The 13,825-nt window shown below is 45.5% G+C and overlaps 1 protein-coding gene across 2 annotated transcripts in view; it reads right to left on the minus strand.

Moving 5' to 3' along the window:
• The window catches only part of LOC106594565 (formin-2), a 38,904-nt gene that overhangs the window by 10,392 nt on the left and 14,687 nt on the right, over positions 1 to 13,825 (minus strand). For both annotated transcript variants that reach the window (XM_045711560.1, XM_045711561.1), the window contains exons 7-9: positions 8,629 to 8,721; positions 3,562 to 3,613; positions 2,577 to 2,726 (exon numbers count right to left, since the gene is read on the minus strand). In XM_045711560.1, the coding sequence (XP_045567516.1) occupies positions 2,577 to 2,726; positions 3,562 to 3,613; positions 8,629 to 8,721 (295 nt within the window). The remainder of the gene's footprint in view (positions 1 to 2,576; positions 2,727 to 3,561; positions 3,614 to 8,628; positions 8,722 to 13,825) is intronic.

Below are 13,825 nucleotides of genomic sequence, written 5' to 3' on the forward strand. Positions count from 1 at the left end.
TTTAAATCTGGCAAGTCGATTGCGTTCAAGAGATGTAAATCTATAATTCTTTAAATGACAATATAATATTTTACCAATGTTTTCTAATTTTAATTATTTAATTTGTGGTGCTGACTTGACTGCCGGTTATTGAAGGGAAACGATTTCCTGAACATCAACGCCATAGTAAAACGCTGTTTTTGGATATAAATATGAACTTGATAGAACTAAAAATGCATGCATTGTCTAACATAATGTCCTAGGAGTGTCATCTGATGGAGATTGTCAAAGGTTAGTGCATCATTTTAGCTGGTTTTATGGTTTTGGTGACTGCTGTCTTTGAATTGACAAAACACTACACACAGCTATTGTCAATGTACTCTCCTAACATAATCTAACTTTATGCTTTCGCCGTAAAACCTTTTTGAAATCGGACAACGTGGTTAGATTAAGGAGATGTTTATCTTTCAAAGGGTGTAAGATAGTTGTATGTTTGAAAAATGTGAATTTTGACATTTATTTGGTTTCAAATTTGCCGCTCTTGAAATGCACCTGCTGTTGATAGGGTGCACCACGGGTGGCACGCTAGCGTCCCACATAGCCCCAAGAGGTTTGCAGTATTGGGGTCAGAAGTGTTACCTATTATAATGCAGTACTGGGGTCAGAAGTGTTACCTATTAGAATGCAGTACTGGGGTCAGAAGTATTACCTATTATAATGCAGTACTGGGGTCAGAAGTGTTACCTATTAGAATGCAGTATTGGGGTCAGAAGTGTTACCTATTAGAATGCTGTATTGGGGTCAGAAGTGTTACCTATTATAATGCAGTACAGGGGTCAGAAGTGTTACCTATTAGAATGCAGTATTGGGGTCAGAAGTGTTACCTATTAGAATGCAGTATTGGGGTCAGAAGTTCCCTCTGCAATTATGGGAAAACAAACAGTTAATTTGCCTGAACAAACCAACCCAATGGGAACAAGATGATGATGTGAGTGACTCCTGATGTTTTCTTTTCAAACTGCTTCCCGCCTCTCCAGGTTAATGCCCTGAAACCATGAGCCCAACATCTGTACGTCTCTCACAGGGCACCGCGGTGTCACACACACACACACACACACACCTCTTGTACTGCTGAGCAGCGCAAGGGACGTACTCTAGGCATTCAGGGTAACCTGAAACTAGACATTATCGTACCAAATCCAGACAGACAGACAGAGAAACGATACATTATCGTGCCAGACCCAGACAGAAACGATACATTATCGTGCCAGACCCAGATAGAGAGAAGCTAGATGTGTGTGTATGTGTGTGATCTCTTGTCCTTTAGTGGTTGGTGGTTTGTAATGTATAATGTAACAAATAGTACCCTGGGGTCTGGGCCTCATTTCTACTTTGTTGACTCTGTATTATCAGGAAACCTCATCGAACCACTGGAAGCTAACCGGACCAGTCTAGGCTCTGTCCCAAACGGCACCCTACTCCCGAAAGGACACCTGGTCAAAGGTTGCGCACTATATAGGGAATAGGGTGCCATTTGGGACACAGCCTTTAGTATTTTTAATATTGGGGTTGAATACAGAGATGTGGTTCAGTGGACAGGTTTGCCTGCTTTTTGAATGGATTTTAAATGAGAGATATTATCTGATATTAAACATAAGGGGCACGTTATGGGAGATCACGGTTCAACCAGGGGTGTAACAACAGTGATGGAATACCAATGGAACAGAATAGGACACACACACACACCAAGACCACTGAAAAACAAATTCACAAAGATGTGTAGGTTATAGATCTGTCATTCTCGTTGAAAACAAGTCTTAAGAAGCGGTAGATCTGCTCTATGTGCACTATTTCTATGCTTCCATTAAGTTTCATTTTCGCGTCAGACTTTCGCGTTTTTAAAACACCAGCTTCAAACAGCTGAAAGTACAATATTTTTGTTAGGAAAAATATATTTAATTCACGGCGGTTTAGATGGTAGGATGATTCTCTACACTGAAGACCGAGCAGAGTCAAGCTGGTAGAAAGGCCAGCAGTGATGACAGAGTAGAAATCAACCTCTTAGAAGATAAATACACTTCAAGTGCAAACAGTATAAAGCCCCTATAAAGCCCTGGGGAAAACACATTTATCTGTAACATTTCTTCTTTTAAAAACAGAGAAGAAAATCATGTATCCAACAAGTTAATCCTGATGCCTTTCTGATTCCTGGAAAGTAACCAAAACGGTCTCAATGAGTTTCAGTGAGACGAAGCACCAGTCTTCAATACCATCTACTGCATCTGGCCTATGCTGTTCGGCCATCACTCATTCATATGTTTTTATGTACATATTCTTATTCATTCCTTTACACTTGTGTGTATATTCGGTAGTTGTTGTGAAATGGTTAGATTATTTGTTAGATATTACTGCACAGTGAGAACTAGAAACACAAGCATTTCGCTACACTCGCATTAACCTCTGCTAACCAGGTGTATATGACCAATAAAATATGATTTTGATTTGAATTCTTACACAGTAACCTGTACATAATAAACTCATGATCGAATTTTAAAAACATCTGGGTGTTGAAAAAAATATACAAGACTGGTTGGTACCTTTCCTGTAGGATCATTTTGTTCTCCTTCTTCCACAGGTCTTTAAAGTCGGAGGAGAAGTCGTGCCACACAGAGAAGAAGGTGTTTGGGGAAACCTCCTTCTCTCCCATCTTAGTCTTCACCTGGTAGAACACTGTTAGCTCCAAGAATCTACAACAAAACACCATTATGGAATAACCAATGCAGACGGACGGTATAGAAACACATACATAGAACTTGTTTAAGGATGTGGAAATAAATACTTTACGCCATTTCATATTTCAAATGAGGTATTCATTAAAAAAGGGGTTTCCCAAAACATAGAGCTTTACTACCTTAAAACTCAACTTTATTCCAAACTGTCAGACTACGCTGCTACATTGGACGGCGACACTGTCCCTCATAACTACGTTGGACGGCGACACTGTCCCTCATAACTACGTTGGACGACGACACTGTCCCTCATAACTACGTTGGACGACGACACTGTCCCTCATAACTACGTTGGACGACGACACTGTCCCTCATAACTACGTTGGACGACGACACTGTCCCTCATAACTACGTTGGACGACGACACTGTCCCTCATAACTACGTTGGACAACAACACTGTCCATCATAACTACGTTGGACAACAACACTGTCCATCATAACTACGTTGGACAACAACACTGTCCATCGTAACTACGTTGGACAACAACACTGTCCATCGTAACTACGTTGGACAACAACACTGTCCACCATAACTATATTAGACAACATAACTATGCTGCTCTTTTTGACAACACTAATTGCTTAAACACAGAAGAAAAAACAGACCAAAAAAAAATTAATTGCTACCCACTGGGCATAGATGTCAATTCAACGTCTATTCCACGTTGGTCACACGTCATTTCAATGATTCAACAACGTTGATTCAACCATTGCCCAGTGGGTATAGAATGTGTGAATATCTGTTAAAGTGGCAGGTCCAGGTGTTATGACTGCATTGAAACGGTTCCTTACAACTTGTGAGTGTCGCTGAGCTGCATCTCCTGGACCTCCAGGTCAGATTTAGCTGCAAGAGAGAAAACATGAAAGACAACAGTGGTTATTATAAGTAGGAATTCTCATCTCTCAGTCAGGGTTGTAGTTGGGTAGTTAGTTGGGTAGTAAGTTGGCAGGTCTCAGAACAGCCTGGTCTCTCAGTGAGGGTAGTTAGTTGGGTAGTTTGTTGGGTAGTTTGTTGACAGGTCTCAGAACAGCCTGGTCTCTCAGTGAGGGTAGTTTGTTGGGTTGTAGTTGGGTAGTTTGTTGGGTAGTTTGTTGGGTAGTTTGTTGACAGGTCTCAGAACAGCCTGGTCTCTCAGTCAGGGTAGTAGCTGGGTTGTAGCTGGCAGAGAATGCCAAGAGTGAGCAAAGCTGTCAAGGCAAAGGGTGGCTACTTTGAAGAATCTAAAAATATATTTTGATTTGTTAAACACTTTGTTGGTTACGACATGATTCCATATGTGTTATTTCATAGTTGTTCACTATTATTCTACAATGTAGAAAACCGTAAAAATAAACTAAAATCCTTGAATGACTTGGTGTGTTTATACTGTTGACTGGTGCTGTACAGTAAACAATATGACCTCTGTGGTCCCTCACTAAACCATCCGATTGGTCTACAGGTGGAACCTATTGCTTTACACAGAGACCAAGTTCAAATGGACCCCTATTAGTGCACTATATTAGATGAGAGTCCTGGATAGAAGTAGTGCACTATATTAGATGAGAGTCCTGGATAGAAGTAGTGTACTATATTAGATGAGTCCTATGGACCCTGGATAGAAGTAGTACACTAAGGAACAGGATGAATTCTGCGATGCCTCCTAACCGTTCAGCAGAGCAACAGTTTTAGACCCGTTGTTACTACTTTGTAACGGGCGTGTAACTAAAAGGTGTAATTAAAGCCGGTTCATTAAATCATAATACGATGACGTTAGACAGGAACAACATCTCTTACAGCAACATGAGTTCCTCCAGTTCTTAACGGCAGGATGTGATGTCATTCTAATTAGCGTGTATTCTTTGGAAGTGCTATTGCCTGCCAGGTATTACACTAAATGTCCAGCTCCAATGGAAAACCCTTTAAAAATCATAAACAACGTGTTCCGGAATCTTTTTGTGACGGTTGAGAATTGACTTCTATCCCTGTGGTTGGTTGCATGGTCAGATAACCCGTTAACACAGTCTGGTTTAACCTCATATTACAAACAACCACCACATGCAAACAAGCTTCTAAGACAATTCTATCTGGACACGAGTCGGTCTCTTCTTGTCACGGCTTCAGACAGACAACCTTCACCTCCCAGTCAGAGAGACCTGCACCGAGACAACCTTTACCTCCCAGTCAGAGAGACCTGCACCGAGACAACCTTTACCTCCCAGTCAGGGAGACCTGCCCCGAGACAACCTGTACCTCCGTCAGGGAGACCTGCCCCGAGACAACCTGTACCTCCCAGTCAGGGAGACCTGCCCCAAGACAACCTTTACCTCCCAGTCAGGGAGACCTGCCCCAAGACAACCTTTACCTCCCAGTCAGGGAGACCTGCACTGAGAGAAAACAACCATTTAGATTGCCATTTCAATGTAAAGTGTGTGGGTGCTGTCATACATCATAGCCTACAACCCGCTTGGAACTTCCTGAATAACTGTACGTTAGAGTGCAGTCAGCTACGCGACCGGTGGCTCTGGTAGGGCCCTCCTTCAGGGGAGCAAGTAAGGGCCCTCCTTCAGGGGAGCAAGTTAGGGGCCTCCTTCAGGGGAGCAAGTTAGGGGCCTCCTTCAGGGGAGCAAGTTAGGGGCCTCCTTCAGGGGAGCAAGTTAGGGGCCTCCTTCAGGGGAGCAAGTTAGGGGCCTCCTTCAGGGGAGCAAGTTAGGGGCCTCCTTTAGGGGAGCAAGTTAGGGGCCTCCTTCAGGGGAGCAAGTTAGGGGCCTCCTTTAGGGGAGCAAGTTAGGGGCCTCCTTCAGGGGAGCAAGTTAGGGGCCTCCTTCAGGGGAGCAAGTTAGGGCCTCCTTCAGGGGAGCAAGTTAGGGCCTCCTTCAGGGGATGAAGTAGGGCCTCCTTCAGGGGATGAAGTAGGGCCTCCTTCAGGGGCATCAGGGGTTGCAGTGGGGTATCAGGGGTCAGTGCCCTGGGTGCTCTCTGACAAATTGATCCCAGTTGTGGGTAAAAAAAAGAGAAATTCCACCGTGAAGCTGAAGGGACTGGAGAGTGACCCAGCAGCCTGCAGCAGTGTGGTTCTCGGCGTGGGAGGTGGAAGGAGGGGAGGTGGTGGCAGAAACCCTGACATCTCAGACCTCCAGGCAGACAGACAGCTCAGGGATTAAACCTTGACACCCCAGACCCTGAGGTCCTCATGGGTCACAGGCAAAGATGAACGGCCATGGAAGGTTACCAAAATCTCTCCAGGTGGACGGAACGTCAACGGTCACGAGGCATTATCCACTGTGTTAAAGGAAAACGCTATCCAAAAAAAACCTCTTTGGGTATTTGTTTCATTAGTCCATTGTTGACATAAGCAAAACATTTTGGGACTGTCAGCCAGCACCCAAGTTTTCAAAATATGTAACTTTCCAAATACAGAAACCATCCTTGTATAACCTATTTTGATTCATATGATGCAAAACACGGCATCAAATTATGCAAAAAAATGCATCATACGGGGATGATTTCTGTATTTTGAAAGTTAGGTATTTTGAAAACTTGGGTGCTGACAAGCATTTACATTTTAAGTCATTTAGCAGACACTCTTATCCAGAGCGACTTACAAAACATTTTGGGACTATGTCAACAATGGACTAATGAAACAAAAACCAGAATATTTTTTGTTGGGGTGGAGTTTTCCACCTTTAAGTGTCGCTGGGTTCTTACTGGTCTGGGCTAAATCACAACCAGTTAACCCAGACCCTAACCAGACCCATGACAGCTCTGAGCCCGGAATAGTCTGCCACGACAATCAAGCAGGATGCCCTGAGTCACTTTGATTTATAATGCCTCTCAATAGGTGAAATTACTGCTCAATGAAATTGCTGCTCAGTGATTTTGCTTTCAACTGGGGTCGACATCATTTCCTTAAGAAAACAGGGTGGTTGGGTAATGAATGTGAGAAATTTGGAATTAGCACATTTCAGGGGAAGATCATCAAGAAGTGAATAATGTGAAGTCCACTGGGTGAGATTAAACCACCAGTACAGATCAGTATCTCCACTGAACCCCAAAAAATACCAATAGAAATCAGTATCTCCACTGAACCCCCCCAAAAATACCAATAGAAATCAGTATCTCCACTGAACCCCCCCAAAAATACCGATAGAAATCCAATGTTTCTCCACCATAAGCTGCAGTATGTCCAAGTGACCTCACAACAGCAGAACGCGTGTAACTCGCCCGCCCGGTACGTCCACGTCCAACTTCCTCATCAGCGGGATCATCTGAGGGGGGTTGGGGGGGCCCCTGGCTCCCCAGCGGGTTGGGGCCTGGCTCCCCAGTGGGTGGGCCTATGCCCTCCCAGGCCCAGCCCATGGCTGCACCCCTGCCCAGTTATGTGAAATCCAGAGATTAATTTACATTTACTGATTTCTTTATATGAACTGTAACTCAGTAAAATCATTACACAATGAAAGTCTCTCTCTGCCCCAAAACAGCCAGCCCCCAAAACAGCTGATTGTTGAGTTGCAGCGGTCAGTGAAAAGCAGTCAAACACGCCTACCACAATATTTCAAAATACAAAATCGTAGGAAAAACATTGTTTAGGAAGCAAATGGCTTAAAACAGACTGGATTTTTGTTGTTATGTCTCTCACTGTTCAAACAAACCTACCATTAAAATTATAGACTGATCATTTCTTTGTCAGTGGGCAAACGTACAAAATCAGCAGGGGATCAAATACTTTTTTCCCCCGCTGTATGTGTGTCCATAGTAGTGTGTGTGTGTGTGTGCGTATGTGTGTCTATAGTAGTGTGTGTGTCCATAGTAGCGTGTGTGTGTGTGTGTATGTATGCATGTGTGTCCAAAGTAGCGTGTGTGTGTGGGGGTGTGTATGTGTGTCTATAGTCGTAGTGTGTGTGTGTGTGTCCGTTCATAGTAGTGTGTGTGTGTGTGTGTGCCCGTTCATATTAGTGTGTGTGTGTGTGTGCCCGTTCATAGTAGTGTGTGTGTGTGTGTGTGCCCGTTCATAGTAGTGTGTGTGTGTGTGTGTGTGTGTGTGTGTGTGTGTGTGTGCCCGTTCATAGTAGTGTGTGTGTGTGTGTGTGTGTGTGTGTGTGTGCCCGTTCATAGTAGTGTGTGTGTGTGTGCCCGTTCATAGTAGTGTGTGTGTGTGTGTGTGTGTGTGTGTGTGTGTGTGTGTGTGTGTGTGTGTCCCGTTCATAGTAGTGTGTGTGTGTGTGTGTGTCCGTTCATAGTAGTGTGTGTGTGTGTGTGTGTCCGTTCATAGTAGTGTGTGTGTGTGTCCGTTCATAGTAGTGTGTGTGTGTGTCCGTTCATAGTAGTGTGTGTGTGTGTCCGTTCATAGTAGTGTGTGTGTGTGTCCGTTCATAGTAGTGTGTGTGTGTGTCCGTTCATAGTAGTCTGTGTGTGTGTCCGTTCATAGTAGTGTGTGTGTGTGTCCGTTCATAGTAGTGTGTGTGTGTGTGTGTGTGTGTGTGTGTGTGTGTGTGTGTGTGTCCCCGTTCATAGTAGTGTGTGTGTGTGTGTGTCCGTTCATAGTAGTGTGTGTGTGTGTCCGTTCATAGTAGTGTGTGTGTGTGTCCGTTCATAGTAGTGTGTGTGTGTGTGTGTCCGTTCATAGTAGTGTGTGTGTGTGTGTGTCCGTTCATAGTAGTGTGTGTGTGTGTGTGTGTCCGTTCATAGTAGTGTGTGTGTGTGTGTCCGTTCATAGTAGTGTGTGTGTGTGTGTCCGTTCATAGTAGTGTGTGTGTGTGTGTGTGTGTGTGTGTGTGTGTGTGTCTATAGTAGTGTTTGTGTCCGTCCATAGTAGTGTGTGTGTGTGTGTGTGTGTCTCTGTAGTAGTGTGTGTGTGTCTATAGTAGTGTGTTCTCTCCTACCTTGGCTGAGGAATTCCTCCATCTTGTTTTTGAAGGGCTGCAGGTGATCCTCAGATGACACTTTACACACCTTCTCCACCTCTGTGTTGCATGCTGGAATGACAAGATAACTCTAAACTGTTTACAAAATGGCTGATGGCCACAGAATGGCAATACAAATGGCTGATTTCAAGAGGGGGAAAAAAAAAATAATAATCACAATTGACATGTTTTTTAATTAACCTTTATTTAACCAGGCAAGCCAGTTATTTTAACCTAGCTATAGTTTCACATGAACCCAGACCCCTTCTCCAAAATCCCCGAAATGGGCCCTCTACTTAGAGAGAAACTAACCTTTCTGGGTCAACTATTACCCAGACCCCTTCTCTAACATCCCTGAAATGGGCCCTCTACTTAGAGCGGAACTAACCTTTCTGGGTCAACTATTACCCAGACCCCGTTCTCTAACATCCCTGAAATGGGCCCTCTACTTAGAGCGGAACTAACCTTTCTGGGTCAACTATTACCCAGACCCCGTTCTCTAACATCCCTGAAATGGGCCCTCTACTTAGAGAGGAACTAACTTTTCTGGGTCAACTATTACCCAGACCCCTTCTCTAACATCCCTGAAATGGGCCCTCTACTTAGAGTGGAACTAACCTTTCTGGGTCAACTATTATTCATTGATAAATGTGACTCAGCACAGACAAGAGCTGCCCTGTGACACGAGCCTACCAGACGAGCTAAATAACTTACTTCTATGCTCACTTCGAGGCAAGTAACACTGAAACATGCATGAGAGCACCAGCTGTTCCAGACGACTGTGTGATCATGCTCTCTGCAGCCAATGTGAGTAAGACCTTTAAACAGGGCCAGACGGATTACCAGGACGTGTACTGCGAGCATGCGCTGACCAACTGGCAAGTGTCTTCACTGACGTTTTCAACCGGTCTCTGTCCGAGTCTGTAGTACCAACATGTTTCAAGCAGACCACCATAGTCCCTGTGCCCAGGAACACTAAGGTAACCTGCCTAAATGACTACCGCCCCGTAACACTCAAGTCTGTAGCCATGAAGTGCTTTGAAAGGCTGGTCATGGCTCACATCACACCATTATCCCAAAAACCCTAGACCCACTCCAATTTGCAGATGGCCCCAACAGATCCACAGAAGATGCAATCTCTATTGGACTCCCCACTGCCCTTTCCCACCTGGACAAAAGGAACACCCATGTGAGAATGCTATTCATTGACTACAGCTCAGCATTCAACACCATAGTGCCCTCAAAGCTCATCGCTAAGGACCATGGGACTAAACCTCTCCCTCTGCAACTGGATTCTGGACTTCCTGACGGGCTGCCCCCAGTTGGTAAGGGTAGGTAACAACACATCCTCAACGCTGATCCTCATGGGTCTGGGTCCTCAGATCCTCAAAAGGTTCTACAGCTGCACCATCGAGAGCATCCTGACAGGTTGCATCACTGCCTGGTTGGCAACTGCTCAGCCTCCGACCGCAAGGCACTACAGAGGGTAGTGCGAACGGCCCAGTACATCACCTAGGCCAAGCTTCCTGCCATCCAGGACCTCCATACCAGGCGGTGTCAGAGCCCTACAAATTGTCAAAGACTCCAGCCACCCCAGTCATAGACTGTTCTCTCTGCTACCGCACGGCAGGCAGTACCGGAGCACCAAGTCTGGGTCCAAGAGGCTTCTAAAGAGCTTCTACCCCCAAGACATAAGACTCCTGAAAAGCTAATCAAATGACTACTCAGACTATTTGCATAGGCAGTTAACGTCTACGCTGCTGCTGCTCTGTTATCTATGCATAGTCACTTTAATAACTCTACCTACATGTACATACTACCTCAATTACTTTGACACTGGTGCCCCTGCACATTGACTCTGTACCGGTACCCCCTGCATATAGCCTCCACATTGACTCTGTACCGGTACCCCTGCACATAGCCTCCACATTGACTCTGTACCGGTACCCCCTGTATAGAGCCTCCACATTGTTATTTTACTGCTGCTCTTTAATTATTTGTTATTATTATCTCTTATAAAACTTCACTATTGGTTAGAGCCTGTAAGTAAGCATTTCACTGTAACCTGTTGTATTCAGCATTTCACTGTAAGGTCTACTACACCTGTTGTATTCAGCACTTCACTGTAAGGTATACTACACCTGTTGTATTCAGCATTTCACTGTAAGGTCTACTACACCTGTTGTATTCAGCATTTCACTGTAAGGTCTACTACACCTGTTGTATTCAGCACAGGTAACAAATACAATTTGATTGTAATTTTGGGAAGTTCTGTCAAGGTACTGCATGTGGCTGCGAAGGCAAATCATCCAACAACATTCTGACCCCATTCACCTGTCGCCCCTGGTAACCCCTGAATGTAGACTGATGCTGTGGAATTCTGGAATCTATTCTAAAACTTCCGTGAAGCTCCGAGAGTCATGCACCAATCAGTGGGCCAAAATGAATTAGTCAGAGTGTCAGCGTCCAATCTAAATCCCAGCTGGACTGTCACCGCCCTCTCTCTACCTGACCTTTATAGCCTGTGTGAGGGAGGGCCATGTTGTTCTTTCCAGAGCACACTGGGTTGAGCACATCTCAGTAGGCTCGACACCATCTGTCTGTAATACAGACCCAGCCTACAGTCACCTCTGAAGATCACCAATATAACAGAGGGGGATGGATGGAGAGACCCCGGGTTATTCTGGTACTGTAACAACCAAATATCCTCCTCTGCTGTAGCACAACACCACCGTTTAAACCCAACAGAACTGGTTCTGTCTGACGGGGAGCAAGCACCGCAAGGTCGCCCGGCCAGCAACACGCTGGAGGGAGAGGGGAAAGTGCAGAAAGAGTTAGAGACGCCCGCTGCCCAGCTGAACCAGGCCCTTAACTAACATTTATCTGAGCCTCTTGACTTACTGTAAAGAGAGAGGACCATATAGCTACAGAACAGAGAGGGCTTACTGTAAAGAGAGGAGACCATATAGCTACAGAACAGAGAGGGCTTACTGTACAGAGAGGAGACCATATAGCTACAGAACAGAGAGGGCTTACTGTACAGAGAGAGGACCATATAGCTACAGAACAGAGGGGACTTACTGTAAAGAGAGAGGACCATATAACTACAGAACAGAGACAGCTTACTGTAAAGAGAGGACCATATAGCTACTGAACAGAGAGGGCTTACTGTAAAGAGAGAGGACCATATAGCTACAGAACAGAGAGGGCTTACTGTAAAGAGAGAGGACCATATAGCTACAGAACAGAGAGGGCGTACTGTAAAGAGAGAGGACCATATAGCTACAGAACAGAGAGGGCTTACTGTAAAGAGAGAGGACCATATAGCTACAGAACAGAGGGGGCTTACTGTAAAGAGAGAGGACCTTATAGCTACAGAACAGAGAGGGCTTACTGTAAAGAGAGGGGACCATATAACTACAGAACAGAGAGGACTTACTGTAAAGAGAGGGGACCATATAGCTACAGAACAGAGAGGGCTTACTGTAAAGAGAGAGGACCATATAGCTACAGAACAGAGAGGGCTTACTGTAAAGAGAGAGGACCATAAAGCTACAGAACAGAGGGGGCTTACTGTAAAGAGAGAGGACCATATAACTACAAAACAGAGGGGACTTACTGAGGCTGAAAAATGAGGGTGTGTTTGGACCATGGAAAATCCTTGGCGACGTGGACGACAAGGAACTTAAAGCTATCGACCCGCTCCACAACAGCATCGTCGATGTGGATGGGGGCCGGTGATCTCCCCTCTTTCTCCTGCGGTCCACGATCAGCTTCTTGGTCTTACTGACGTTGAGGGAGACGTCGTTGTCCTGGCACCACACTGCTAAGTCTCTGACCTCCTTCCCTGTAGGCCGACTCGTCGCCGCCGGTGATCAGGCCTTCCACCGTTGTCGTCGTCAGTAAAACTTGATGACGGTGTTGGAGTCATGTATGGCCAACGCAGTCGTGGGTGAACAGGAAGTACATGAGGGAACTAAGCACGCACCCCTGAGGGGGACCCCTGTGTTGCGGGCCAGCATGACGGAGGTGTTGTTGCCTAGCCTCACCACCTGGGGGCGAACTGTCAGGAAGTCAGTCGCAGAGGGAGGTGGTTTAGTCTCAGGGACCTTAGTTTAGTGATGAGCTTGGAGGGGCACTATGGTGTTTAACTCTGAGCTGTAGTCAATGAACAGCATTCTCACCTAGTTATTGCCCTTCTTGTCCAGGTGGGAAAGGGCAGTGCGAAGTGCAATTGAGATTGCTTTATCTGTGGATCTGTTAGGGCGGTATACGAATTGGAGTGGGTCTAGGATGATGGTGCTTCATGACCAGCCTTTCAAACCACTTCATTATTATACACGAGTGCTACAGGGTGATAGTAATTTAGGCAGGTTACCTTGGAGCTCTTTGGGAACAGGTACAATGGTGGTCAGTTTGACACATGTTGGGATTACAGACTTGGACCAACGAGAGATTGAAAATGTCTGTAGACACCTGCCAGCTGGTCAGCGCATGCTTGGAGAACCCACCCTGGTATTCCGTCTGGCCCCGCGACCTTGTGATTGTTAACCTATTTAAAATGTTTTGCTCACATCGGCCACAGAGAGCGAGATCACACAGTCGTCAGGAAAAGCAGGGGGGGAGGTTTTTCCACGCAAGGCACAGTGTTATATTCCTGGAAGCAAGCGTAAAAAAATACATTTGGCTGGTTTGGGAGTTTTGTGTCGCTGGGAAGTTCATGGCTGGGTTTCCCTTTGTAATCCGTTATCGTCTGCAAGACCCAGTCGCATACGACAAGAGTCATAGTCTGTAATATCATTCCGATTGCCTTTTTGCAGGCTCGAAGACTCGGAGGTCGTAGATTTCTTGTATGCGCCTGTGTCCACGTTCATTGTAAGCGGGTCTGCTTTGTCCGACCACTTCTGTATTGAGTGCGTCACCGGTACATCCTGTTTTAGCTTTTGTTTGTAAACAGGATGCAGGAGAATGAATGGAGTCATGGTAAGATTTGCCGAAGGGAGGAACGAGGGAGTGCCTTGTATGCGTTTCTGTGTTGTAGAATACAGGTGGTCTAGAGTTTTAGTGCCCATAGGGGCACAGGAGATGTGTTGGTTATGAGTGAGGTGGGACGGTTTGAAGGTCACCCTGCATTAAAAACCATGTGATCAAAAGCACAAGATTTCCTTCAAAACTT

The sequence above is a fragment of the Salmo salar genome, unplaced genomic scaffold (genome assembly GCF_905237065.1).
Source record: "Salmo salar unplaced genomic scaffold, Ssal_v3.1, whole genome shotgun sequence".
NCBI classification, from domain to species: Eukaryota; Metazoa; Chordata; class Actinopteri; order Salmoniformes; family Salmonidae; genus Salmo; species Salmo salar.